This window comes from Numida meleagris, chromosome 5 (assembly GCF_002078875.1).
Source record: "Numida meleagris isolate 19003 breed g44 Domestic line chromosome 5, NumMel1.0, whole genome shotgun sequence".
NCBI classification, from domain to species: Eukaryota; Metazoa; Chordata; class Aves; order Galliformes; family Numididae; genus Numida; species Numida meleagris.
Window position 1 is genome coordinate 7,359,805 of NC_034413.1, and position 27,475 is coordinate 7,387,279.

The following is a 27,475-nucleotide window of genomic DNA, read 5'->3' on the forward strand; positions in this document are numbered from 1 at the left end:
CTAGAATATTACAGTAGTTAATGTTAGAATTTCAGAAATTTCTATTAAATGCTGTACATCTCTTTCCTCCTCCTGAATTGTCCAGGATAACAATATAACCTCGTCTATTTTGCCTAGCCTAGTTGTAAATTATCAAATAGGTTCACTACTATTTCTCTCAGTCTACTGCCACATTTTACCTAAACATTTACATTTTACCAAAAAAATTATATTTTTCTCTATTCACAATCCCTTCTACTGCTTTATACAACATTCCCCCCTTGACTATTCTTTAAATTCCTCATACGAAGGGATATCACTACAATTATTATTATCATTATTGATATTAGTGTTGTATCTGAGGACTCCCACTATGAAAGAGAACATCATCAGTTGCATAAAAACATTTAATAATGTAGAATGACACTTCTCTTTGAAGCATCCTCTAGTACCCTCTATCCCTCTACAACATGCTCTTTATCGTCCCTTTCACTGGTTCTAAAACATTTAGTTTATGTTGCCATGCTCAGATATGGAATAAAGTAACTTAGCAATTTGGACTGCACTAGATTACTTAAATCAACTGAGGTTTCACTGCATTGCATGTGTGGAGATTGACACAAGAAATGCACAGACTGCAACTGGAGATACAGGTGCGGGTTGGTCACAGTTTCAGAAAGCATACAGCCCCCTCATAGCCACAAGCAAAAATGCCATACAGACTGGATGGAGGAACACCTCAGCTATGTTTCCTCCCAATGCAGTCTCCCCACAACAAGGAAAGGTCATGCACTCCTCTTGAAAAGATGCATCTCAGACTGTTCTCTAATACAGAAAAGTATTACGTGTATGCTTCTGCCTGGTGTTCATGATCCCAATAGTTTAAGTGTTTTCAATGTAGTCAGCCTTCCTTATAAATGCTGTTTGTTACAGTGAAAGGATAAGTATTTTAACAAGCTTAAAAATGTGAGGATTCAGATCAAGAACTGAAATTTGATAAGGAATGTCTCTCTTTTCAAACTTTTCCAAGGATTTGTACAGTTTTGAAAAGAAAGCATTTTCTTTCAATCAACGGTGACAACAGTTTTCATGTGATGTTTAGCAGTACATTCTTTCTGTATTTCAACTCTTCAAAATACTGTGTAAGTAATATGGAAATAAGTTACTTTATTTGCAAAATGTTAGTGTGAGCAGTTAAAATTCCTATATACTGAAGGATTATAGTCAAGATAGCAGCAAAAACATGCACCATATTACTAGATCTACCTTATCTGCAGTGACTGCTTCAAATTTTACTGTGAAGTACAACAACAACAAAAGTTAGGACAGAAGAAAGAAGTTTCTTATTAATTCCTTAAGCTGGCCTTTCAGGACACATTTGGATGTGAACTGGAGTTTGATGTGAAACAGAAAAGGAGATGATATATGTTGAAGATATGAAGAAGCAAAACCAATTTGTTTTGATATGCACCTAGTGCAAGTCTTTCCCAAAGAACCGAGTGAGAGAGAAGACAAAGAAATGGTTTGGAAAAGATATTTAAAAAGGAAAAAGAAAAGCAAGTCTTCAAAACTTGATAGTATATACATCAAACATAAATCAGCATATTGTCTGGTACCAACCTACAGGTATGCTTCAATATTTCTAAACTTTTTAGTCTATAAGCCTAGCAGCACTTGAGCCGATCGCAAATAAAAGTGGCATGGTACTTACCCAAACCCAGCTCACCCTCCTCTTTCTCAAGCACATAGCTTAGAGAAGAGTGGCAAGCATGAGGGATTATAGCACTTTCAAGGCTTCAATGCAAATAGTTTTTCAGTGTGTCTGCATGTACTTGAAAAGCACAACTGCAAAAATACAACAGCTTTATGGCCATATTGCTTTGCTATATTACTGTCCTTATAAATGATTACCCTCTTAATATATCAAGAAACTATGCCACTTTATCTACCATTATTTTGCTCCATTTCTGAAGAGTAAAAGAAAAAACAAATTGATAAAGCACATTTTTACTGTAAAACTCATGCTCTCTCTTTGTCTTTTGTTGCAGCTGGCAAATTCTCTTCAGCCTCTGTTCATTTTACTTGTCACAAGGAAAGATTTTGTTTTCATGGGATGGCTCAGTTCCTCCCTGTGGATCAGACCAATTGTTTGCTTATTCTTCAATGTTGCTCCCCTCAAGAAATGCAATACCTTTTAAAGACACAGCAACACAGAAAGAAAGTCTTTCCAAAGACATGTTTCATTCCGTTCTGTTTTTTAAAGGACTGGAAAGTAAAGTTGCTAAATTAATAGCTTTCTTAATGAGAATATTTTCTTTACAAAATATGAATATGGTCAGTCCTATGAACACATTCAGCAACTACCACTGCCATCAGATGCAAAATAATGCTTTTTATATGCAGATGTCCAAAGTGATTATAATTTCATAAAAGATTATTTTGATCCACGTGTGAACTTCTTCCTCCATCAAAAAATAGGCAGAACACATCAGAATCAGTGATGACCAAGACACTTAGAATATTAGACAGTACAAGCAAAAAGTATCAAAATGCAAGTTCAATGTAATGACCAGAGTCCCACAGGTAAAAATCAATACAGTCTACTCTACACTCACACATGAATCAGATATATACACACACATAAATCAGATATAATAAAGGAAGCAGGATATAGAAATTATTTTTAAAATAGGTAATGAAGATGTGAAACAGAGAAGTTAAGGAAAAAAGTACAGTGACAGAAAGCTATTTCTTCTAATTTTAGAAAAGTGCAATATGCACTGCTTAGAGGGGCATACGTGCGATACTAGTAGATCTCAAAAGCAAGATAGAACATTCTTGTTTAAATTTCCTTTTTTTTAAGCAAAGAGATTCAACAAGTGGGAGAAAAATTAAAAAAAAGGTATACTGATGAGGTCGTTACCTCCTTGCAAGAGTGTTACACAATATTCTGTGTTTCAGAGCTGAAAATAGCCTTGGACTAGATGCAAGAGTCTCCATGGAAGAGCTTGCAAGAGGAGGTTATTCAGAGATTAGTATACCATATTTCATGAAGTCTGTACTCTGAATAAGACAGTATCAAGGAGATAATTAAGTCACTAGCCAAAGAGAAATTTCAATACTATCCTGAATGATTCCATATAATTTAAGTTAGCTGCTTCCCATTTGGGTAAGATAGGACAGGATAAGCCTTTACCCCTCAATGATTGCATCAGGTATAATAGTATAATGAGTCAATTAAAATCATAGTATGCAAAAGTATTCAATTTAGGTGAGGTTTTACAGGGAGAAAAAAAACAAACCAGTTTGCTAGTGCTGAAACAAGACAGACCTCCAAACAACCTGGCATTGCAAGCCTCTGCTCACAATTACACCAGATTATTATACAGTATTATGATATATCTGATGATCCATGAGGCTGCACAGTGGTGGAATACAGTGCCCTGTTAATGTGCTGATTCATATCAGATGGTGAGCATAGGCAGGTATATGTGTATCATCAGTGCATTAGTACTGCTTATGAAGTCCATCTGTCCAAACAGCAGAGTGGTTTCAGGGAAATCTCCATATTTTATAGTCCTTCCAATCAGTGCCCCGCACATATCTGTGACCATGAGGCCAATGCCAAACTGAATTGCCAACATATCTTTAATTCTCTGGCCAGTTTCCATGAAGAGTACACAACAGATTCTGAAACATTACTGTCTTTCTCAGCTGGATGTTCTATGAACTAAGTAATAAATCAAAGACTTTACACAGCCCCCACAAAAATGGAGCTTTGTCTTTGTGATATTTCTGACTCCTCAGCTTGTTATCCCATATTGCCATCACAGCACTGTCAAAACATTTTTAAATTGTGGGCCTATGAAAATGGATAATCAGCCTGATTTGTGCCATTTCTCCACATGGTGCCACTCTGTTGGTGCTATTTTGGTAGGTTTATGTTGATAGCTGCAGAATTCTGCCTCCATAGTCTCCCAGCCAATACATTAATTTTGAAATAGCCACATCCAGCTTACGGTACCTCTTTTCAAAAATCTTTTGGATAGATTTTCATTATCACATTATCTAGTAACTCCATTAATAGCCTTTGCTACCTGCTTTGAATCCTGGATAAGATGTAAGGGATGATATAGAAGGCAGGCGCATCAGTTCCTAATTAAGCTGACAATCTTGGTTATGAACAGTTAGCAAACAAAGATACCGAACCAAGAAGTCTGTGCTAGAATACCCAGTACTCCACATTTTCTAGGTATGAAGATGGTCTGCTCTTTAGCAACTATTCCTTGCTTAAGAGTTGAAAGCCACGGTTAGAAAATTGGCATTTAACACAGTATTTTCTGTTAGGAAAGGAAGAACCCTTGAAGATCACAAAAGAATCTAACCAGCAGAGCCTGGAATGTGAAATCACTCTGACAAACTATTATAATATGGCTATGAATACTAGTGATTCGAGCTACCTGTACTCACTCTGAATGGGCAAGCTTTGAGTCAATCCAGAGTCAGTCCAACTCATGCCTTAATTTGTCTATCTGGAGAACAAGATTGATTAGCATCAGGTTCAAACCAGACAGCAAGCCACATTTAGTCATGGAAGTACGTAAATAAAGAATTTTGAATTCCAGTACAGCTGATGTCTGGAGCTAGCAGAAAAATACAAGGAGACAAAATTTATCAAGCTAAAATGGTACTATAAGCTTCTCAAAAATCAAATGAATGAGTAAGAGATGCAGCAGATGGTGGACAAAGTTTAAAACACAGCTCTAAGCAAAAATAAAAACAGAAAAAATAAAGCTGTTTATATGTTCTATCTTTATAAATGTAAGCAATATAAGCAATCTCAGCAAATCTCCACAACCCACCTAATCTTATTCTGACACAGGCTGATATTCCTTTAATAAAAAGAGAAGCAACCCTATGACTTAAAGAAAAACATTTGTATGATGACCAGTGATCAGAACATCAAGGCTAAAAGAGACTGACCTGGCTCTGTTCGAAAGGGAAATAAAATGAACTGCCACGCATCTTGGGATTACAGTTTCTGCCTGCATACTGTGGGCAGCATATGCTCAAAAACCAAGCCGATAATGACTCCGGGACATTCCAAATATCATTAATTAGGAGATAACAGTATTTGTCCTGAGAGATATATATAGTGGGCTAACATAATCAAAGATTCTTTTTTTCCTGGAATGGATATCTTTACTGCAGTCCAAGTCTGCCCTCTGAAACATTTCTACTGCAAAAGCCAAGCTTTTGTTCAAAGCAACCTACTATTTGTCTACTATTCTATTTAGTGTAACAGGCCTTGGGTTTAGTTAGGGGGAAAAAAATAAAATTAGTATTAATAACTTGATCATGAATTTGCAAAGACTCACCACACTACAGTTGCTATTTGCTGAAATGCACTTTTTGTCATCACACCATTGGCACCCGTTTGTATTGGCAGTACAGCTCGCACAGTCTGCGTATCGGTAACATCTGTCATCTGCAGCAACTGCAATACAAATGAAAGTCAAAAAGAAACATAAAAGTAAACTTTAAAAATTTGCCTAGAGTATTTTCTCTCACATCCTTTATTTGAACTCTAGCCATTAAATGAGGGTTAAAGCTATTCTGGGAGATAAATTCTGTTCAGTTAATAATATCCTTTAAAAGTTCCCCCAGTAACAATCATATTTGAAGGTTAAATAAATGAATATTCACTGATTTGCAGCATATAAGCATTTTTAGGACAGTGTGTAAATTTAACCTATCAGAAAGCTTCTTAAACTATTGACTGTTCACTCCTTTAATACAGAAGATAGATTTGCTTTAGATGTACGTTTCTGATAAAAAATATTAGATTGCTATGTAAGGAAGCAATGGTAAAAGTTAAAAAAAAAAATCCAAGACAGCTGTTAGCAACACACAGTCCTTCTAAATTAAATTACCAATCATTATTAGTTCAGAAATTAGAGAGCTCTGCCATTTCAGTATAAAAAAATCTTGGAGGAAAATGTTCACGTCAATTCCTTAACACAAGGCTTTAGGGCCTGGACTGAAATTTATGCTATTTAAAACAGTTTCAAACACAAATGTTTTACTTCTGTTATAATTGCAAAATCACCATGAAGCCAAAGAGGAGAATTCCTGTCACCTCCTACACTAATTACCCTATTTAATGTCTCTGCATCTAGAAAGAAGCCTTGAGATCATGAAAGTTTAAGACATTCCATTGCCAGGAAAGGCTTATTATCCAAGAACTGCTCCTTTGCAAACCCATTAAAGTTTCTGCTTATCTTTTAATCTTGACCATCATCACTTTCTCACATGATTCTCTCAACTAAATAACACTTGAGCCAAGTGGTATAAAAGAATAGAATGAAAACACAGCTTTGGGCAGAATGTTATCACCTGAAACTGGAAGGATATGACAGCAGTGAAGAGGTGCCGTCCAGTTAGCAAAGATTTTGACAGATCCACACCATTTCTTCAGAACTGCAACTCTCAGCACCTTGTCTCATATACGTTTAGGCATAGTTTTACCCCAATGCAGAAGCATTAATTAATTAATAGGCCTAACTTTTCTATTATCTTCTGCCTGACTATATTTTATTTTCATAAACACTTGTTGATACACAGATTTGCTAGGGTTTTCTTTGAAAATAAGGTCTACTTTCATCTGTGTTACTTCTGAATTTATAGGCTCAAGATTCATCTTTCTATAAAGAGCTGAAACTTTTTAGATTCTAGATCTCTTAATATTATGAAACTGTACAAAAGCAGTTCATCAGAAAACTACCCAGATAACCTTTTGGTTAGATAATGCACCTTTTTCCAAGTTTGCTACTTTATACACAGTTCAGAAACAAATAAGAGCTAACAGAATAAAGCCAAACCATCTTGAAGCTCTAATAGCAGAACCAGTAATTTATTAAGAACTGCTGAAAATAAAGTGGCATTTGTACATTTAACACAGAGCCAAAGTTTGGATGGTGATTTTACACTGTAGTGCAATGAAAGATGTAAGTAGAAAATAGAAATTATATGCAGTAGCAATGCATATTCTGTTCATGTAAACTGTAAGAATTATACTTTCAAAAGCAATTTATTTGTGACGTGCCAAAAGGAATAAGAGTGCTATAGTTATTCATAATGTTCAATTGCTTTTTCAAACAATGTATGGCTACCATAATGCCACATAGAAATTCACCAGGCAAACTTGTAGCATATGTCCACTTCGACATATGCTGCAAAGGACTTGTTGGTCTCAAGTTTGTCTCTAGTTGTGGCTGAACTCTATACTTCTATACAAATATCCCCACTGATATGTAAACTTCTTGAAACAGTGATGTTTTCCCTTTCTTGTACTGGTACATACAAATATGACAGTGCCATATGCCTGTAATGGTATCTATCACTTGTAGGGGCCATCTGTGCTCTGTCTGCTGTTATGATTTCCTGGAATCAGAACAACGCGAGGGCTTTTATTTATGTAAGCATGTATTTATATAAGCATGTATTTATATACATATGCATGCATATACACACACACTCCAATAAATGAAAAGATGGAGAAAAAAGAAAATTGATTCAGAGAAATTAACTAGAAGCTCAGCCTTCAAGTTCTTCAAATACAATGTGCAAAATTCAATCTAAAGTAATTTTGCGTAAATTCTTCTCTTTGAACCCTTATGTTTCATATCCTTTAGCACCTTAAGCTTATTCTTCTCTGTATTTAAAATCCCCCCAAAATCAGAGTGCAATAATTTTAAAACATTAATCCCTAAATTTCCTGCATTGGGTATTCTTGAAGTGGAGCCATCTAAATTGTCAGAATCTACCTGTTTGGGTTTTCGCATTTCATTGAGTTTGTTTTGTTTTTCCTTCCTCCATCTCCTACTTTGCATCAAAAACGTCATACTGTAAGACTAGAATTGACTTACCTGATTTCTTTGGACATTTTGCTCGAAGGATGTTGTTAGCATTCCCAGATTCCCAGGATTCACAGTGTTTCTTGTTCCACAGACACCTTATCCCTGGACGAGCGTTCTTACACAGCTCTTCATCTCTGAACGCTTCACAGTTTGGAGGCTTGTACACAAGGATGTCATTCAAAAGAACACTTGAAAACCCCCCAAATATGTACATTGACCTATTAAGAAAAAGTAAGCAAATATAACTTATTGTAGCTATAAACAAGTTTCTGTTTCTTTAGTTGTCCTGATACACAATAAAAAATAACATAGTACTGTAAAAAAACATTCTTCAGATCTAACTAAGACTCTGTCAGTGTTTCCATTATAATGATTGATACGCTTTTCTACATGTTTCTCCATGGAAGTTTAGACTAACAAAAAATTTTTCTATCTTAGTTGCACTAGTGAGTGATACATACCAAATGTCTAGAAAGAAGAAAGAAGGGATATGCAAGAAACTACTGATTTTTTAGTTACATAACGAAAGAAATAGAGTGGGATAAAATCACCTGCAAGAAATTAGAACATTTTCCTTGAAAATTTCAAAGCCTACCAGTAATACTTAGAAGATAGATATTTGGCTTTGGTACTGGCAGCTAACATCAAAGCCAGAAGACTAGACTTGAGATCATATCCCTTTCTTCTCCTTTAAGATTAAGAACAGTCTCAATTAAAAGATATTTAGAAAGAACTTGTGTATCTGTTGTATCCTATACTCTCACAATAGATACAAACATATAGTTACCAATAAAAGACATTTTTGAAGAGTATTTCATAATATATTAGCTTTTACATAAAACCCTCCCAAAATACCATTAAATTCTAGAAAAGAAACACAGTCATTTTCACCTTGAATCCAATTCACTGAAAAATTGTATTTCTTAAGTATTAGACATAGCTTAGTAGTTTCAAAACAACAAAGATCAGAATGTGAAAAACTACCTGTTGCTAAATTCACTCATTTCCCCTATTTGCTCCTAAGTAACATTTTTGTTGTTTAATTTCAAGTGCTGTATTACAGCTTACTGCTTTGTTTTTATTAAAATCTGTTAAAATATTATTTGAAATATTACACCACCACATCAAATTGCTCACTGAGTCTACAGCTGACTGCTGATATGTCAAGCCACTGCTAAGCACTATTTTTCATGTTAATAAACTATAAACTAATAAACTATATCAGTTATATGTCATTGAGCCATATTTCAGTTGCTGTCATTTTTTTTCATTACAAAAGATGGTCAGGAAAATTTAAAATATGCTTCATTTACCCATTACTGACAACAGCAGTATGACCAAATCTGTTGACATCCCGGTGCAGATTAGGTTTTGGTAAAATCTTCCATTCATCACAAGCTGAAAGACAAAAGGAAAACATATAGTGTTATACAAAATAACCTCAAAATTTGCAACAAAATAAATGCAGAATGGATCTAACAGACAGTCATCTGTATTTTAAGCATCAGCTAATTTTATTCCCTATTTAACTGCGTTTACCTCCACTGATCTGGGAAAGGAGGTTATCTCCACTGTAAAAAGAGACCACCTATTCCTCACGTCTTTCAAATATTCCTGCATGATTTCATCACCTATTGATCTCACCAACTCTGAAGTACAATTTCTGATTCCAACATGTTTTAGAACTCTTAATATTGGCTTCCTGTTGTTGGTTTTTGTTGTGTTTAGCTTTTTGTTGTTGTTTTTTAATTAAGCTGTTCTGTAAAATCAGCTTTTCTTTTTTTTCTTTCCCCTGTTTCCATTAGGTAAAAGCTAAGCTGCTTTTTTCTACTCTAAGCAGAAGCATCCTACAGAGATCAACAGTCTGAAAAGTTCCCTGGCACATAGCAAGACTGTGCAGAGCACTTTTGAAACCTAAGGCTTTCCAGGGTGTTAATGTAACTATTACACAGGTTTTTACCCAGTACTGCTGAACTCATTTATCTGCACAATTCTAAAGACAAACATGCCTAAATGAAGTAAACGTTATGCAAACTGAAAAAATACTTTTAGATTTGAATAATTTTTGCAAGCTCTAGATCCGATTAAAAACTAAAGCAATATCACCATAGACCACATAGTCCGAGGAGGTCTGCTTAAGACTGAAAACAAAAAATAAATTAAAAATTTCAACATCTCTCCTCCCTATTCTCTCTCTCAAAAAAAAAAAAAATTAAAAAATATATTTTAAAAAAACAAACAGAAATGGATATTAGGACATCCAAGAAGGAGAAACTGTCCTTAAGGTCAGTGTTATCCAGAGCCTAAGTCGCTCTAACTGCTGGCTACCCTGATCCTGCTCTCGTTCGCCCTGTCAGAACGCTCTGGCGTGTCGAACACAGAAAGCCACCCACAGCAGCTCTCTGTCCACTTTGCTTTCTGTGATAGTACCACACTGACACAGCCTGGTGGAAGGCCACTCAAGGGTGGATTTGGCACACAAAAGGAGGCACAGCTAGGGACAATGCTGCAGTAATAAGCAGCTGGGGTGACCAAGGCTTCCCCAGAACAACAGCCAGAGCCCATAAAAAGTCAGAGTAGACGATGGCTGTAATAGATAAAGCAATTACAGCATTCTGTAATTTGGAAACAGAAACCAAAAGCACATCATTAGCAGAGTATTGCAGATAGTCCAAGCAGCAATCATTTCAATATCATACACAAGGTTCAGAGGAAGTTGGGAATAGCATTAAATATAAAAGTTGTGTATCCACCATATATAAGAGTAACATTGGCATTTGATGCTTCTGTGGTGTTTGAATCTTCTGATCTCTTAAGACCAGCAGCAATATTATTTATAAGAAAATAAAACTGATCAACAATTGTGTATTCAATTTCTATTTCAAGAATGTGTTTTCATTATAAAGGCTATAAAAGAAAACATTTTTAAAGTTTCAGCTGATCAGCAAAATCTTTGTGTTACACTGCAAAACCAAAATCTTGCTGCTGCTATAAGTCATTGTACCTTAACAGAAGCAGCACGTCTCAGCTCATGTCAATGACGGTAAAGGAAACACTTAAAGAAAACATTAAATTTTCAGCCTATCTAGGAAAGCACTGTATATTATTTTTTTTATTTGTACACACATATACAAATAGTGTTTCCTGTACTTAGAAACTTATTTAAGAAAAAAATGGGATTTAACACTGAAAGAAAACCATAAAACCATAATAAAGGCCCATTTTCAGATAAGAAACCCTTGAGGGCTTGAGATATAATAATTCCTAGCTTGCTGATGATATTTGTCAAACTGGCAGTTCTTTTCAATAGAGTACAAGAGGAAAAGGAGGAGGGAAGCATGTTACAAATAGCCTTCCCTCTTATCTCCTCCGAGCCTTCTCAATGACTGCTGAACACTGAACAGGTCATTGTGCAAGAAAAATCTGTTTGTGGTACTTTAAATTCCTCATCAGAATTTCTCTGTAAAGACTGGTTGATGTGAAATACAGATAGTTAACCAACTGCTGGTGTGGGTTTTTTTCTTGGTAAAAAAAATCAAACAGAATTCATCCATGCCTATCATCTTCAAACTTCTTTTGAAGATTTCAAAGTATCCACATTTCCAAACTTACTGTACAGTTCCAAGAAGAAAGTGACAAATAGCAAATACAGTATAATTTCCAATATTATTTACCGACGTTACAGCCTTGTCCATTGCATTCGTTGCATTAAATTTAATAAGAATGGTAAACTTCAAGGAATAAAAAATAAAATAAGAAACACATATTTCTTTTAAAGAAACACAAATTAAGAAGATGAAGGAATTATTCTATTCATCCCAAATGAACAGAATTTCTAGTCAGCGAGAAGTACAAGGCAGAACACAGGGCCCTTCCTTCCTACCAGTATGACTTCAAGGACAAGTATCATCAAGTTATATCATAGGAAAAAGATTCATATTCTTCCCCCAGTAATAGTTATAGATAATGCTGTTATGAGATTATACACTTACACTCTTACACTCTCTTACACTGAGTTCAATCTCAATACAAATTATATACATCAGGAAACACACCAGAAACATGTGTTAGACTTGAGGTGACCCAGCTGAAGCTGGTAGAGAAAAACCTCAGATGAATTTTGCCCCTTGGGTATTCCCCAAGGGGACAGGGCCCAACAATTATAGTTTCCCATCACCGACATCCATCTCATCTACCCTAGTGTCAACTTTGCATTTCTGGTATTGGAGAAGATGACCAACGCATTTTCATAGAAGAGACCTCACTGTTCCAACAGTAAGGAAAATTTCAGATGGATAGACTGAGCTCAGGTGGGAATTCAGGCTGTGTGCAATGGACAAAGACACAGAGGAGTCCCTGAGAATTCAGTGGGGACCATCAAGGCTCCACTGTTCAAATCACTGAAAAGACAACCAGTTATATGTCAATACCGAGGTACTACAATAGCACATACAGAACTGCAAGACAAATATGCTATACAAGTATAATACCCTCACACGTACTAGCATGCATGATTTTTGGAAAAAAATACATTTCTGATCAACATCGTCACATGAGCATAATAGTCAAAACCAGATATACTTTACAACACTGAACCAAGACCAAATTTACCAAAATACAACTGAAATGAAAATAACGTAACTCCTGCATCCTTACTCTATCCTGTTTGTTCTGCAGGTCTTCCTGAGAGTGACTTGTGCTTTTCAGAGAGACAGTTCAGAACATTAAAAAACTGTCTTGCTGTGGAAAGCAGTATGAAGTTTACACTTACTCTTCAAATCTCATTTTGAACAAGCTATTAGAAAAACATTAGGACAAAGGTGGATCAGACACAAGTTAACATAGCCCCATTATGTCTGAATTAAGTTAAAACACTTTCAAAAATTATACAAAAGGTCAGCACTCAACCATCTCCAATTCAGATTTTGATTTACAAAAATCTGAGAGAACAGCACATCCACAAGCTGTTTTCAGAGGTGGCTACTCATCTTTTTTCTTCATCTGATATATTAAATATATAATGGACATATCTTATAATTATTATTAATAATATGACCCTTGAAAACTTAACAACTCACAATACTACAAAATTTTGCAAGAAATACAGAAGAACAAAGAACTAAAATATTCCCTTTACAGAAAACACTGTAGAAACTCTGAAGAAAAGCTGTAGGGATCAAAGCAAAGAGAATCTGATTGCTATCTTATCAGCAACTCCTCCTGGGCAATGCCCAGTGCCGCATTCAAGACCAAGCAGCAGCACCATGCCCACTCAGAACTTGCAGATGGAATGTGACTAGATGCTTACACTGTTTCTTTTAAAGGACAGAAAGAGTTCATAATTTCGAAATACGATAAAAGGAAAAATACTTATTTTCTACAATTCTATAGTGGTTAGAGTAATGACACAAAATGTAGAAGAAACAGGTTCATTTCCTACCCAGTGGGACTTAAACCTACAGCTTTCATCTCCAAAGAAAATGCTCTAGCCCTTCAAGCTAGGTGACTCTTCACTGCTCTGTTAGTGCTCTTCCACTGAACAGGAAAAAAAAAAAAGAATATTGTCAGAAATAGGGAGGAAATGGAAGCATTGCTCCAGCCTCACCTTTGTTAGGGCAGTCTGAAAAACAGGCAGTGTTCTGTACCTTACTTCCAGAATCTTATCTGTATTTTTGAGCTGGAAGGCAAGGTAGGAAGGCTCTAGAGAGGGATATAAATGTCAGTGTATCAGCATAACTAACTGATGTATTTAGAAGCATATACACAAATAAATAACCATCTAAATCTCCAAAGTTAGGCAGAAGCAGAAAACTTATTTTCCAACACATTCATGCTGAGTAAATATTTGCCTTTATCCAGGTAGGAAACATAGTATTATGGAGCAGCATAAGGAAGACAAACACATGAAATGCACTTTAAATCCCCCAAAAAGATTCACAGATTCAGGATGAAAGTGAAGAAATAAAGCTAGAATGCTGCACCCCTCTCCTCTGCCCAAGCATTTAAGAGAGAACTGAGCATTGTGAGATTCTTGCTCCAAATCCCATTACCAGATACAATCATGGCCCAAAGTTGTGAGTGGGTATAGCCCAGAAAATGGACCATCACTGAGTGTTCACATTACTTTCAGTATGAAGGGCATCCAGTTGATGTCGGCTTCCTTTTACATACTGAACAGGTACCTGTGACACTCCAGTGAACAGTAGATAAAGAAAAGCCATAATCTTCATCAGCTAAAAGCAGGTCAGAGCATCCAACGCTGTGGCAACCTTGTTCCCATTGTTATGGATCCTTTTCAGTCTCACATAAACAATATCAGCACAGTCAAGAAAAAAAAACACCTCACTTCCCCAGGGATAACTATTTGAGAATCTTTACAAAGCTGCCAGAGCAACTTGGTGATAATACATCAGAAGAAGACAAACACATAGCAAAGAACATGTCTGTAGAGCTCATTTTATGCTGCAGTCTTCTCATCGTTCTATTTTTTTAAAAAAATATGCAAAACAATATTAACTTATTTTCATAAGGGCAGCATAGTTTTTATAGCATCTCTAGACTTCTGAGTCTTCAGCATTAACAAATTCAGATGCAGTAATCATTTAAATTATTGAATTCAGCTCTTTCTTGGCTCATGGCACTTAAACCATCTAAAATTTATGTACGTAAACTAAGTTCAGTACCTAGAGAGCAATGGTTGGCTCCAGAAAAGATGAATAACATCATTCTGTTCCAAGCCTAGTGAAATGAATTGCTCTCTGGAAATACTTATCTTCCTCCACTGACTTCAGGAGGAGTCTAGATTACCACTTGGTATTAGAAACCAACCCTTTAGACAGCAAAAATTAACTCAGACGAATGTCTCCAAATAGTTATTTCACATTAATATGAAAAACAGTAAGCATTTTCATGGATAATAAAAAGCTGAAGCACACTACCCATAAAACTATGTCGTATATAATAAGAGATATTATCAAAAGTATTCCATAGCTCAACTTGAACATAAATAGTAGAGGCTCTATCTCTAGGATTCAGCTGGTTTACAGACAGCATCCTTTGCAAGGTATCAAAGAAACATGATGCCGATAACAGTATATTTTGTCTTCTAATCATTGTTCAAAGCTCATGATGCATGCAAAACAAATAAAATTCTGAAATACACCCATTCTCTATTTATCAAATTCTTAGTAAAATAAGTATTTACTGCTTTCTGAATAAGTATGTCTGTATCTAATGTGTGCCATGAGACTGTGTATTTAATTTGGCCAAATGAATAATACAGAAGATTAAGCCTACATCAAATCAATCTTTAGAGAATTTTTTAGCAATAATTAATACATCTGTTTCCTTTTGTACTTCTCCAGCTTGAAAGTGCATGGAAAATATGACTTTTAAGAAAATAAAAACGGCATATTAAATATTACAATTAACTAGAAAAAAAAAACAGAGAAACTGTTGCAACTAAAAAGTGTATTACGTTGTCATGAAGTAGAATAGACAAAAAATATCCTGGTGTGTAAAGTCCAAAGGTTACACTTATTCACATCCTAGTGTGAATAAGTGGTTTTCAAGTGCACATTCTATAAAAAAAATGTATAGCACCAAGTAATATTATCCTCTAAGAGGATAGGAGGAGATAGTCCTCTTTCATTAACAATTAAAGCCAGCTGTAAGCTTAACTAGTGGGAAAACTCAGTAGCTCACTCCATCAGATACCTACATAAAAACTACAGAAATGTAATACAGGAATAAAGTTTAAAAAAAAAAAAAAACTGAGCTGTTCTGAAAAGGTTTTATTCATATGCCCAGTGAAACCATCAGGACAGAGCACATGTTCCATGTAATAAATTTGCCATTTGTTTTCTTATGAGAGCAAATGCAGAATGGTTGAAAGATACACAAATCCGTAAAAAGACATCAGCTAATCCCTATAAAAAGGGTCACATCTCATCCCTTTCCACAACTGTGGCCAGATGATAAACGCTTGCCAAAAGCAGACGTGGTTGCTATCTACAAGCTATTCTCAGCAGGACCAAGCGTAAGCATTTCCAGAATTTTAGCTCCCAGGACAAGTGGTTGTGCTTTTTGGCCAAATATGACCTGTGTGTTTCTATTTGTAGAATTGCATAAAATATGAACATGAACATTAGAGATGGGGGAACTATTTAGGGCAAGAACAACAATGGCAATAAACAGCAAAGGTTAAGGACTCCTAAAAATTGCCCAGGTTTACTGCCTGCACAATCCTACATAGAGGCTTTTTCACAACAACTGCACAGCTCCAACAGTAGGCAATGGCTGGAAACATTTAAGATGGCTTATAACTATCTAGTCTTCTCTGGAGACTTTTACCTTAAACAGTTTTCCTCCAAGTTTATTTATAATCAACAATCTTTTCTGCTCTCAGCTACTCTCTTGTAAAATTAAATATACTATGTCCTTTTATTCTCATCTCACAATGACTTTTCATGCTTCAATTAACCTTAATACCCATGCAGAGCCTGACTTGGGTTTGTTTGTATTAAACTCATGCTTCAAAAATTCTTCAAAAATTCTACAAAAATATCTCCTGGGTCTTGAAAATTGAATTGATGCTTCTCTGTGTATTTCCTTAGAACTGCATAGGCCACCATCACAGCACCATGGCACTCCAACCGGACACAAAAGCCACTGTCATCTCCAGCTCATAGGAGGCAATACTTACAACTTCCTAACTGCATGACTAGTACTTTGTTCCATTCAACACTACTTCATGTCAATTGTTAATATCAAATCATCTCATTCTCCATGTATGACAATTCAGCCCCCTCCCAGCTTCTTGGTGCTATCAAAGTCAGTGTGGCTTTTTATTTCTTGTGGTAGAGGGTTTAGTTTATTTTGTTCAGGTTTGGGAAGGGGGAAGAGAGAGGCAAAGAGAGATTTTACTTCAGCTTCTGAACTCCGATCACCAGGAATGAATCCTTCACTCTGCCATTTGTACATCTGTAATGGATACTAGCAGCTTCGGTGGGTCTCAATTTTATTTATTTACTTATTTTTAAGTACTTGAGGCTCAGGCACCCAAGACTAAAGTTCTTCCATTTCATAAAACTAACAAAGCACAAGCAGCTTAGCCACTTTCTTTGTGCTCTTGCCCAGGGAAACAAAGCTTATTTTTAACATAACTATATAAAAGTGTCCCATATTCTATTATCATACTGGCACATTTAATATCACTATCTCATTAGTCTACATGGGGGAGTAGCCCCCAAAACTCTCCTTCCACTCAGCAAGGCTGCTCATCCTAGATCATGGGTGAGGTACTGTTTCACCTGAAAATGACATTTATCAAGCCAGCCATCCTGATCAAATAACATTATTTCAGTCTCAAAAGTGCAAATCTTAATTAATATGCTAATCTGCAACGCGTGGGAAAGGCTGTGGGGGAGAGGAACTTGCCAGTTCCTTGTCCCCAGTTCCAAGCCATTTAAGGATCTTACCTGGGGGAAGCCATTTTCTTAAAATTCCAGCACTGACCTTTGTAAGTACCATACAGATGTTCAGTATGAAAAATAAACTAACATTTGTTGGTTATAACCTCTATACTGTCTTTTCAACACTTTAACAACAGTAAAATGCACTTTTTGCAATCCACATAGAAATGCTGCTATTCATAAAAGAACATTATTCAAATGAAAACAAAATTCACCATTTTAGATAGTATGTTTCGTCCCACAAAACAAAACTTAAAGACTGTTATGAAACAGAAGTTTGATTTTAGTTTTTACAGTACAATTTCCAAATAACTTTAAGGTGTTTGTGATGAAGATATTATAGGAGTACCTCAGCTGGACATTTGAAAACAACACATTTAAAATTCAATGAAAAAGGGAATACAGTACATACCTATGTCATATGCAAGAAAGTCAGCAGAAAAGCACTTCGCTCCATTACTCAGGGAAGTATCATTATGAGTGTTTCCACCAAAAATGAGCATAGCTCCATTGATTAAGACAGCTGAATGTAGATACCTTGCAAAACCACTCTCTTTCAGAATAGTCCTGCAAAATATATGAACAACATCATACATAACAATACGTGAAAAGTCATAAGTGCGTACACCAAGAAAATTTATAGATGGAAACATCTATGGCTGGAAAAAAAATACAGTGAAAACACTAAAGGAACAATTAAAAAAATATCTAAAATTCATTGTTTCTAAGACTATGAATTTGTTCATGTTATAACAAGTATACTTAGCAGTCATTAAAAAAATACATGATAATTTAAATGTCTGTCAAATGACTCTTCTGAAAAAATATATATATCGGGTTTACATCCTCCAGAAGTTATTAATGATATGATAAATTTTACTCACAACTGAATTAAAACCCATTCTTTTTAGTCATTCATAATCCTGCACATCCCCATCCATTATAATTTTTTATTCAATGAATGCAATAAAGAATTCTTGGGAAGTCTAAAAGAATATTTAGATCATCTCAAGTATCAGAAAAGGGCAAACATTTTTTATCTGAACATTCAAACTTGGAAAAGAAATGGTACAAGTCATTCCAGTAAAGATGAAAAACACTTGCACCACTTTGTACATATATTCACTTTGCCGGACTCAAACACACAGAATTTCAGCACACAAACATACATGCACGTTGAGAATGATGCATCGTTTCCTCTCTCCCTAACTATTTTGGCCTATGCACGTGGCCTGCTTTGTGCTGGGGAACAACACAGGCCTGGCAGTAGCCCCGGTCTATCAGTACTACAGATTTAGGGAGAAGAGAATTTAAAAGTAGTTCAAGCACAGCAAATAAATCTTAGGAAGGGAGAGAGTAAAAATTTGTGGGTTTTGCCATCTTGAGTTATTTAAGCAGAACAGCTGTAGACACATTTGTGGAGGTCCGCTTTGACCACCAGTACAGAATAGTATTTATGTTCCTGTAGTGAACTTTTATTTGATTCAGTAAATTGACAAGTTTCAAGTTTAAAATTCCACTTTGACTTGTATTGCTGCATACACATACAATTAACCTGTTTTGTCATTCATTTCCTGTAATGAAATTCCTGACTTGACGATCTTTCCTTCTCACTGAACAATACTGTCTGCCTTGGATCACACTGATAACACTTCTTTCAATAATTTTTACAGCACTACAATGTCTGGGGATGAGAGTTTAAAGTATGGCTCATTACTTTGACATAATGATTAATTAATTAGCAAACATCAAGTATTTTTTGTTGTTTGGTGGGGATTTTTTGTTGGTTTTTGTTTATGTTTTTGGAGGAATTTTTGCTTGTTCTTTTTTTTCAGTGGACTTCTTTTGTTCTTGTTATTCCTGATTAACACACTTTGAACATACTGAACCACATGAATGTGTCTTTCTCAATCTGGAATTAGTTTGATGAACATATAGGTAGGTATACTGGGTAGGCATGAGCAAAAGAACACAGTATTTTGTTTAAACTCATCAGTTATAAAAATACGAAATTAGTAATGACGAGAAAAAAAAAGAATAAGGCATTATTTTTAACTGTTATTTTCTACTAGTAATGGAGAGAGATTCCTGCTATGAGCTGAAAGTATGATAACACCCAAAACATGCTGTTCTTAACTATTCTGACCATAGATTTATTTGCAAGTCTTTTGCTTTATTATGTTTCTTACCTCCACCCTCCCAAATTGCATTACTTGCCATATTTAATTTTCCAGCCTTGCAGCTGTCTACAAAGGCCTGTCCTGGTCACTAAAGGCCTAAAGAGCCATACACTGTCCTGGAGAAAACTAAGGACTCTGCTCTCCGCAGGGGTTACATTCACAATCCCCACAGTTGTTATTTGGGTTACTCAGTTTCCTACTAGAACCATGTTGCTCCAGCTCCAGCCACCATTTAGATTTTTGGCATAGATTTCCTTCCTTAAATTTTTTCATACTGTTTGCTCAGTTTCACACCTTCTGATAACAGTTGCTTTTTCCCCAAGATTCAACAGAAGCAGAAGTGTAATACAAATACAAGTTTGTTAATTTGGCCATGATTTTCACTATTCATCAGCATCACTGATGAGAGTAATCTTCAGAACTCTCCAAAACATTTCAACCCTATGCAAATTAGGCTCCTCAGACACTTTGCACTGAATTCATAATCTATGCACATATACATGTATCTGCAAGCAGTAGTTGCAAACAGTAGTCCCATTAACTATATCAATGCCAAATGTTGTAGATAGCAGCACGATGTTATAATGGCAACAGAAATACCCAGGAGCAAGCAGGTAATTCCATGGTTTCAGGCCATCATCTAAGCCCAGCACAACATTGCCCCCCATTACCAATGGCAGCATCATGCAAGTAATGCAAAGCAATGCAGGTATTGCAAACACTGATCACATATTAGAAATAGTGTTCACATTAGGTAACAACTTACTACCTCCTCACATTCTAAAAAAAATAAAGCTTATTCCTCTGTGATATGGAAAAATGAAATCCCATGTACCTTTGAATAAAACAGTTGATTGGCTTAGCATGCCAAGACACAGAACAGCATATGAACCTCAGCTGAAACTGATAAAGAGGGAATGGGCAAGAGAGAAACAGAGGCAGTAAGCACAAACAAATGCATGTGTGGGAAAATAAACAGGCACACGCATATGAGAATCAGTTGTGACACCACCTCTGCCTTATACACCACTCTTCCAGTGACGCATTCAGGCTCAGCTGCCTCAATGAGTATTTTGAATAGATTTTAAGCTCACTGATACATTAACCAATTAATCATTACAGTGTAGTGGTGTCTTTGACCCATCCCCTCTGCCAGTTCTCACTCCCCTAATATGAAACCTTCATGAAACAAATTTGACTTATGCTCTTTACATGCTGCCAACAATACTACATTAATGTAAGCATAGAAGCATTCATTATTAGGTACGACAGTAATAATGAATAATAATTTTAAATTATTATATTGTTGAATAGACTTTCAAAGGATACAATATCACTTTGATCTGAGAACATAGTAAGAAAGCATTAAAATTTTAGCAATTTAAAAATATATTAAAGGGGACAAAAAAATTGTCTAATGCTTCTAACTGACGTGAGCTAGTAGCATTCAAAATAAAGAGCCTCAGTAAAATCAAACCCACATTATTTCCAGCAGGCTGATCTGAGAGCAAGTCTTGCATGCTTTAAGTTAAGCCATTAGTGCTCAAGGCAAACATTAAACTGCAAGAAGAAAATGTTTCAAGAAATAGATCTTTGTCTCACATCATCTTTAAGAAAAAAAAAAAACAAAAGCATTTAAGGTCAGCTTGCATATATAACACATCAGGAGCATTCAGAAGTTAAAATAGACTTGATGAACAAGGAACTGACAAAAATAGAAACACCAAGAACAAAAATCACTATGATCCCTATTCAACAACCAGAACATTTTCCTTCAGATAGTTTTGTGAAAAATAACCTTTCACAGTTCTCAGATTTCTCTACTTTTTACATAACTTGTACATGAATGTGCCTCAGCAGTATAGTCCTATCATATGGAAGCGGTACAAGTGCTATCTCTGCATGGTAGTTATGTACAAATAGGAGAACCTTTAATACATATGCAAACTTTAATCCTTTCCTTCAGTGTGCAGAACCATTAATCCACTGGTTAAAGCCTAATCCATAATTCTTCAATTTTGTTGCAGAGAACATAATGTCATGCCACATGCAAAGGACACACAGTCTCCTGTGTGACTTTACTAGAACCTTCCTTTATATTCAGTAGCAAATAACTCAGTTTCCTCAGTTACAAACCCAACTTACCATGTTCTAGTATTAACTTCATATTTGTAAAGATCATCCACCAATCCATATTTATTGCCAGGTAATGCTTTGTATCCACCATGGACATAAATAGATTTTGTCAGTTCATCATAGACACTAGTATGGCCATATCCACCTTGTACAATTGCTCCTTTTGTTTCTGGTACAAGCCAAGAATTTGACCCTGGAATATATGTACAGAAGACAGATTTAAGGCTTACTAATACTAACGTGCAACACTAGACATTCAGCACACACAGAAAACCAGAAAACAAAAAGCCCAGAGCTTTCAGAAAATATGAAACAGCAGAATTCAGTGTCTTTCAGCCTTAACTTAGTACCACCAGAGACGGCTGGTGAAAATGAAGCACTCCAGCTGTATTAGGAACACCTGTGGGGAAACTATCTGGAGAAGCCTGGGAGAAACTGAACTGCTGTGAGCTCACAGGAATGAGTAAACTAAAGTAGCTGTAGGTATGCACTCATACAGAGGCTACGCCAGTGAACTGTAAAACTATTGAGCTAAAACCAGTTTGCAACTAATGTTTATTAGTAATTTAACTGCAAACGTATCTAAATGTATTTACTCAGTTGCTGAAGACTCACAAATGGATAATTTGATAGCAGCTCTTTAAACTGGCACTTATATCCACCTTTTACATCACATCATTAGTAACCACAAAGAGATATCAAATAAAACCATTCACAATAGCTGTTACAAGTGAAGATTAAAAAACAACTGGAAATTATTTGCCATAGCACTAAAAAAGGTTGAGAGTAACTGAGTAACTTCGTGTTGCCTGTAGCCCTAAAATTTGCATTTTTTCCCCCAATCTTTCCAGATGATGACAGGAGCAACACAAAGAGCAAGCTAGGAGGTGAGTATTTCCCGTAGAAGCCACTTTATTCAACAGAGGCTATGATAATGAGGAAGCCAGTTCTACAGAATGGGAAACAGGAAAAAATAATTCACTTACAGCCTCCTGAAGATTATGCAAGCAAAATTGAAAGTATGGACAAGGGCTTCACATGTGGAACAGTCTCTTCCTAATTCTTAACCTACATTGGCTACTTTTATGAAGTTACTTATCCAAAACTAGCACACAACACCATACACCCTGCTTCATTTGAAAGTTACACTCCGCTTCAGTTTTATCAGTCTGACACTGTGTAGGGATTTTAAGATTACCTCTTTTTCCTCCTGATTTGTCTAGGCAGCGAAAAGACTCATTACTTTCTGTTATTACTGCTGCTATTCCACTTTCACTAAACAGTTTCCAGGCACTGCGTCTATAAACAAGTTACATTTTTTCAGTAACAAAATCGAATTCTGTGAAATGCAAGACAGCACTTTTATTCCTAAGTGCTTATAACAAATGAGAAAGTACAGATTGACGTGGAAGACTTGTGCCGATTTTTCATGTGTGTACACTAATGCTGATACTTGTATAATGTACTAGTTATACTTTTTTTTACATTATTGATGTGTACTGCAGTGTAAATTGTATTTTATTCCAATCTCCACCTTGGATATTATCAAGCTATTAGGAACTGCAACTCTGAACACAATCATCAAAATTGTACCAATAATGCTGTATTTTACATACATATTACCTTGCTAACAAACAGATTTACTTGATAGAACTTACATATGGGGATCAGTGAAAAGTCAACCTGCCAATACACCTTCCTATCACCAACTCCATCCTCATTTTTCCATTTAAATACTAATCAGTCCAAAAGATCAGCATATATGCCTTTCAGGGGGAAAATATGACTACTACTTTACATAGTAAATATCATCATGAACGTTTACTTGTATAATATAATATTTTGCATTTATATCTGACTGGTTCATGTAATACCTAGAACATTTTTACAGTAAAATTGCATATTGTATAGCTCTCCAGGATTTGCACAGAAATATGAATTTCTGTTCCATCTTGTTTATTAAAAAAAAAAATGTGCTACAGATAACTAAATTTGAGAAAAGAGGTTCTGAAGCATCGTTCTGAAGTAAATCAAAAGGAGTATTAGTTTGTTTCTATTTCTCCGCTTTCTAAGATTTATTCGTACCATCTGAACTTTGAAAACTGAGAAGATATTCAGTGTTGATCTCATCTGTCATTTTTCACCATCTTAATACTGAAACACTCAGTGCAAAAAATAGTTTCTGAAACAATTCTGTCTGAATTTCAAGTTATTGCTCCATTCATTGATATGGATCTTCACTTTTTCTTTAAACACAGAAATCCAATCATTAAATGTATTTTCATAACTCTTCTCATACTAAAAGACATCCCACTCTTTCTAGCACTATATCAGTGGAAATACTCGATTGACCAATCAACTCTGCAAGATCAACAGCTTAAAAAGACAAATCAGCCTAGAACTGCCAAGATTCCTACTTTTACTATTCTGATGTAATTTATAGTTTAAAAACAGATCTTCTCCAACAGCTCTGCATCCTTCTTGTGCTGGGGTTCCCAGGCCTGGACACAGTACTCCAGACAGGGCCTCAGAAGGGCAGAGCAGAGGGGGAACAAACCCCTCCCTCACCTGCTGGCCAACATTCTTTTGATGCAGCTCAGGGTGCTGTTGGCATCCCAGGCTGTAAGCACACACTGCTGGCTTGCATCAAGCTTCTCATCCATCAGTACCCCCGAGACCTTCTCCCCACGACTGCTCTCAAGGAGTTCTTCTCTCAGTCTGTACACATCTGGGGTTGTCCTGACCCAAACACAACACCTTGCACTTGGCTTTGTTGAATCTCATTAGGTTCCCACTTTTCAAGTCTGCCCATGTCCCTCTGGGTGGCATTCCTTCATTCTACTGGCTGTCTAACCAATTCTTTATCCACCAGCAGTCCAGCCTTCAAATCCATAACAGTCCAATTCAGACATAAGGATGTGGTATAGGACCAAGTTACACAAACACAGACAGATGACATCAGTTGCCCTTCCTTTGTCCACTGATGCCATCACTCCATCATAGAAAGCCACCAGATTGGTCAGGCATGATCTGCTCTTGGTGAAGCCATGCTGACTGTCTCAGATCACCTTCTCATCTTGCGTGTGCCTTCACATCTCTTCCAGGATGATCTGCTCCATGATCTTCCCATGCACAGAGGCGAGGCTCATCGGCCTGTAGTTCTCCAGGTCCTCCTTTCTCCATTTCTTAAAAATGGGAGTGATATTTCCCTTTTTCCAGTCACAGGGGACTTCACCTGACAGTCACTACTTTTCAAATATGATGGGATGCATGTTGTGTGGTCCCATAGACTTGTACAGTCTCATGAGGCAGTCTCTGTCTTGCTCTGCTTTACAGGAAGGGGTGTTTTGCTCATCCAACCCCTGCCTCGAGGCTCAGAGACAGGAGAGACATGGGAAGGCTGACTGTTAGTGAAGACTGAGGCAAAGAATTTGCTGAGTACCTCAGCCTTCTCCACGTCTGTTGAAGACAGTTCTCCCTTTTCATTTATCAGAGCGGATACAGCCTCCTTAGCCTGTCTCTTCTGACCAACGTACCTGTAGCATTCCTTCTTGTTATTTTTCACATCCCTTGCCAAGCTCAGTTCCATATGCACCTTGCTTTTCACAATTTCATCTTTACATGTCTAGACAGCATCCCTGTATTCTTCCCAGGTCACACATCTCTGCTTCCTCTAAATTTCCTTCTTTTCCCTCAGTTTGACCAGCAGATACTTGCTCAGACATGCTGGTTTTCTGCGTCCTCCACTTGATCTCTTGTGCTTGGAGATGGAGAGCTCTTGTTCTCTCAGAAAGGTGTCCTTAAAGAGCTGCCAGCTCTGTTCCATTCCTGTGTCCCTAAAGACTGATTCTCAGGCATTCCCATCTAATAATTCTTTAAATACATATGCTTACATGCTGCAATATTCTGGTCCTTTTTGTAAAACAGAACCATGTACTTATGTCCATTTTTGTGCAACTGTTTCCAGGAGACTTTCCAAGTGAAAGAAAAATATGTTGAGAGGTGTCAAAATTACTAACTGGGCTTCTTAAGGATGAGAATAGGTGCATTTTACGACGCTCACAAATTTAAGATGCAATAATCACATGCATTTAGACATTGCCAGTTCACAAAAGCAGCAGAATAACATGCAGAATGAACTGGATGATCTTAGCTACCAGAAAAAGAATATCAAATTCAACAGTAACTTAAAGATATCGAGCACTGGGATTAGTAACATAAGCTTCTATAAAATGGAAGCTCATCAGTTGATAATAACTGAGAAGAATGCTTCATCAGAGAAAGTCTATGAGCCATTAATGGCTTTCTCATGGTTGCAATATGAATGTCATTTATCAGGTGAGATTAAGGTTATTTAGCCAGGTACAGGCGAAAACACACCTAGAATATCCCACAGATTTTTCTAATCATCCACATTCAAGAAAGATGAACTCCTTGTGCAAAAGTTAGAGATGAACTGTTAGAACAAGAGAGGAACAAATGAGGTTGTGTTAATCAGTCTGGCAAAAACTAGAGTTGGTATATTTAATGCGAAGATAATTCCAGGAAGGGAGATGAGCTGCTTAGAAAATGACTGATTAGAAAATGTGTCACCCAGAAAACAACATAAACCAAACAATGATAAAGACAGGCTGTGATTTAGATGATATCCAGTCATTAAAATTATAAGCCCTGAACTAATTCTCCAGATGTTTTCCAAACTACTTAAGATTAATCTACGCATATAATAAAAGAAATTATAAAATACGGTGTTTACACTAAAAAGTGTTGATTTTGATTTTCAAGATGATTAATTTCAGACTTTTCTTCAGAGTAAGTTAATCGCATACAAAGATGTAGAACCACTCCATCAAAGAATGAAAATCCAGTGAACTACAAAAAAAACCTATTTTTTCTCTATTTATCTATTTTCTATGTATTTACATTAAAAAAGAAAAGCCCTCCAAATTTAAGCAATAATCATTGTATCAGTCAAAAACAAATAATTAAAATAGCATTCGGAGAGAACCAAATTGTTTCTAAAAATTTTTTTTAAGTTTTTATATGCAGTAATAAATCTAGTAGAAGCAAAAGGAAAGGTAGATGCATTGGCCTGACCCATTCTTAACACAGTAAAGTCTTCGAACAGGTCAAGTAAATAGAACAGGTTTTCCAGGAAGCACCTCAATGTCCCATTTTGCTTAATTGCCGTGACAATAAACTACAAGATTTTTTCTTGCAATTATGAAGCTCATAACTTATGAAACAGAGGAAGTATACATTACATCATAGGGCCATTTCTTTTAACTCTACTTCAAAGAAATATCTTTAAATCAAAAGCAACCTAAGATCTACTTCTAAAGTCATAAAAAATTTCAGCCTAAAAACTGAAGTGATATGTTGCTGCTCCAAACAAATCTCTACCTTCTAAAGAATAAAATAAAATCACAGAAGATTTATTCAGAAGTTTCTTAATGTATATGGAGCTTTTATAAACTTTAGCTAAAACAAAACACTATTATTATATTCACCTTGAGACTCACATTGAGATTCTCAAAAGGTTTATGAGATATTGCCAACCTAAAAGGAAATAAATTTCCCTGGGGAGTAACCCAGAAAAGCTTTATGGTTCAAGTTAGTAAAATCAGCCACATAATTCCCATACCAAGATTTATTGTCTCCTCAGAAGTCGTAACTCCAATCATAGCAAGAAAGGACAACAGAAAGCTTTCATTATTACTGTAACTATCATACCCTTGGAGTAGAAACAAATTCTTGTGCTTTCGCATGGTGAAATTCTGGCTGCAAG

At 36.0% G+C, this 27,475-nt stretch overlaps 1 protein-coding gene across 5 annotated transcripts in view; it reads right to left on the minus strand.

Moving 5' to 3' along the window:
* ATRNL1 (attractin like 1) overlaps positions 1–27,475 on the minus strand; it is a 432,638-nt gene that overhangs the window by 332,584 nt on the left and 72,579 nt on the right. For all 5 annotated transcript variants that reach the window (XR_002439678.1, XM_021399846.1, XM_021399844.1 and 2 more), the window contains exons 9-13: positions 21,697–21,880; positions 17,784–17,938; positions 9,212–9,296; positions 7,908–8,116; positions 5,358–5,476 (exon numbers count right to left, since the gene is read on the minus strand). Coding sequence is in view for 4 of the 5 variants with exons in the window: in XM_021399846.1 (XP_021255521.1) it covers positions 5,358–5,476; positions 7,908–8,116; positions 9,212–9,296; positions 17,784–17,938; positions 21,697–21,880 (752 nt within the window). In the remaining variant the exon portion in view is untranslated. The remainder of the gene's footprint in view (positions 1–5,357; positions 5,477–7,907; positions 8,117–9,211; positions 9,297–17,783; positions 17,939–21,696; positions 21,881–27,475) is intronic.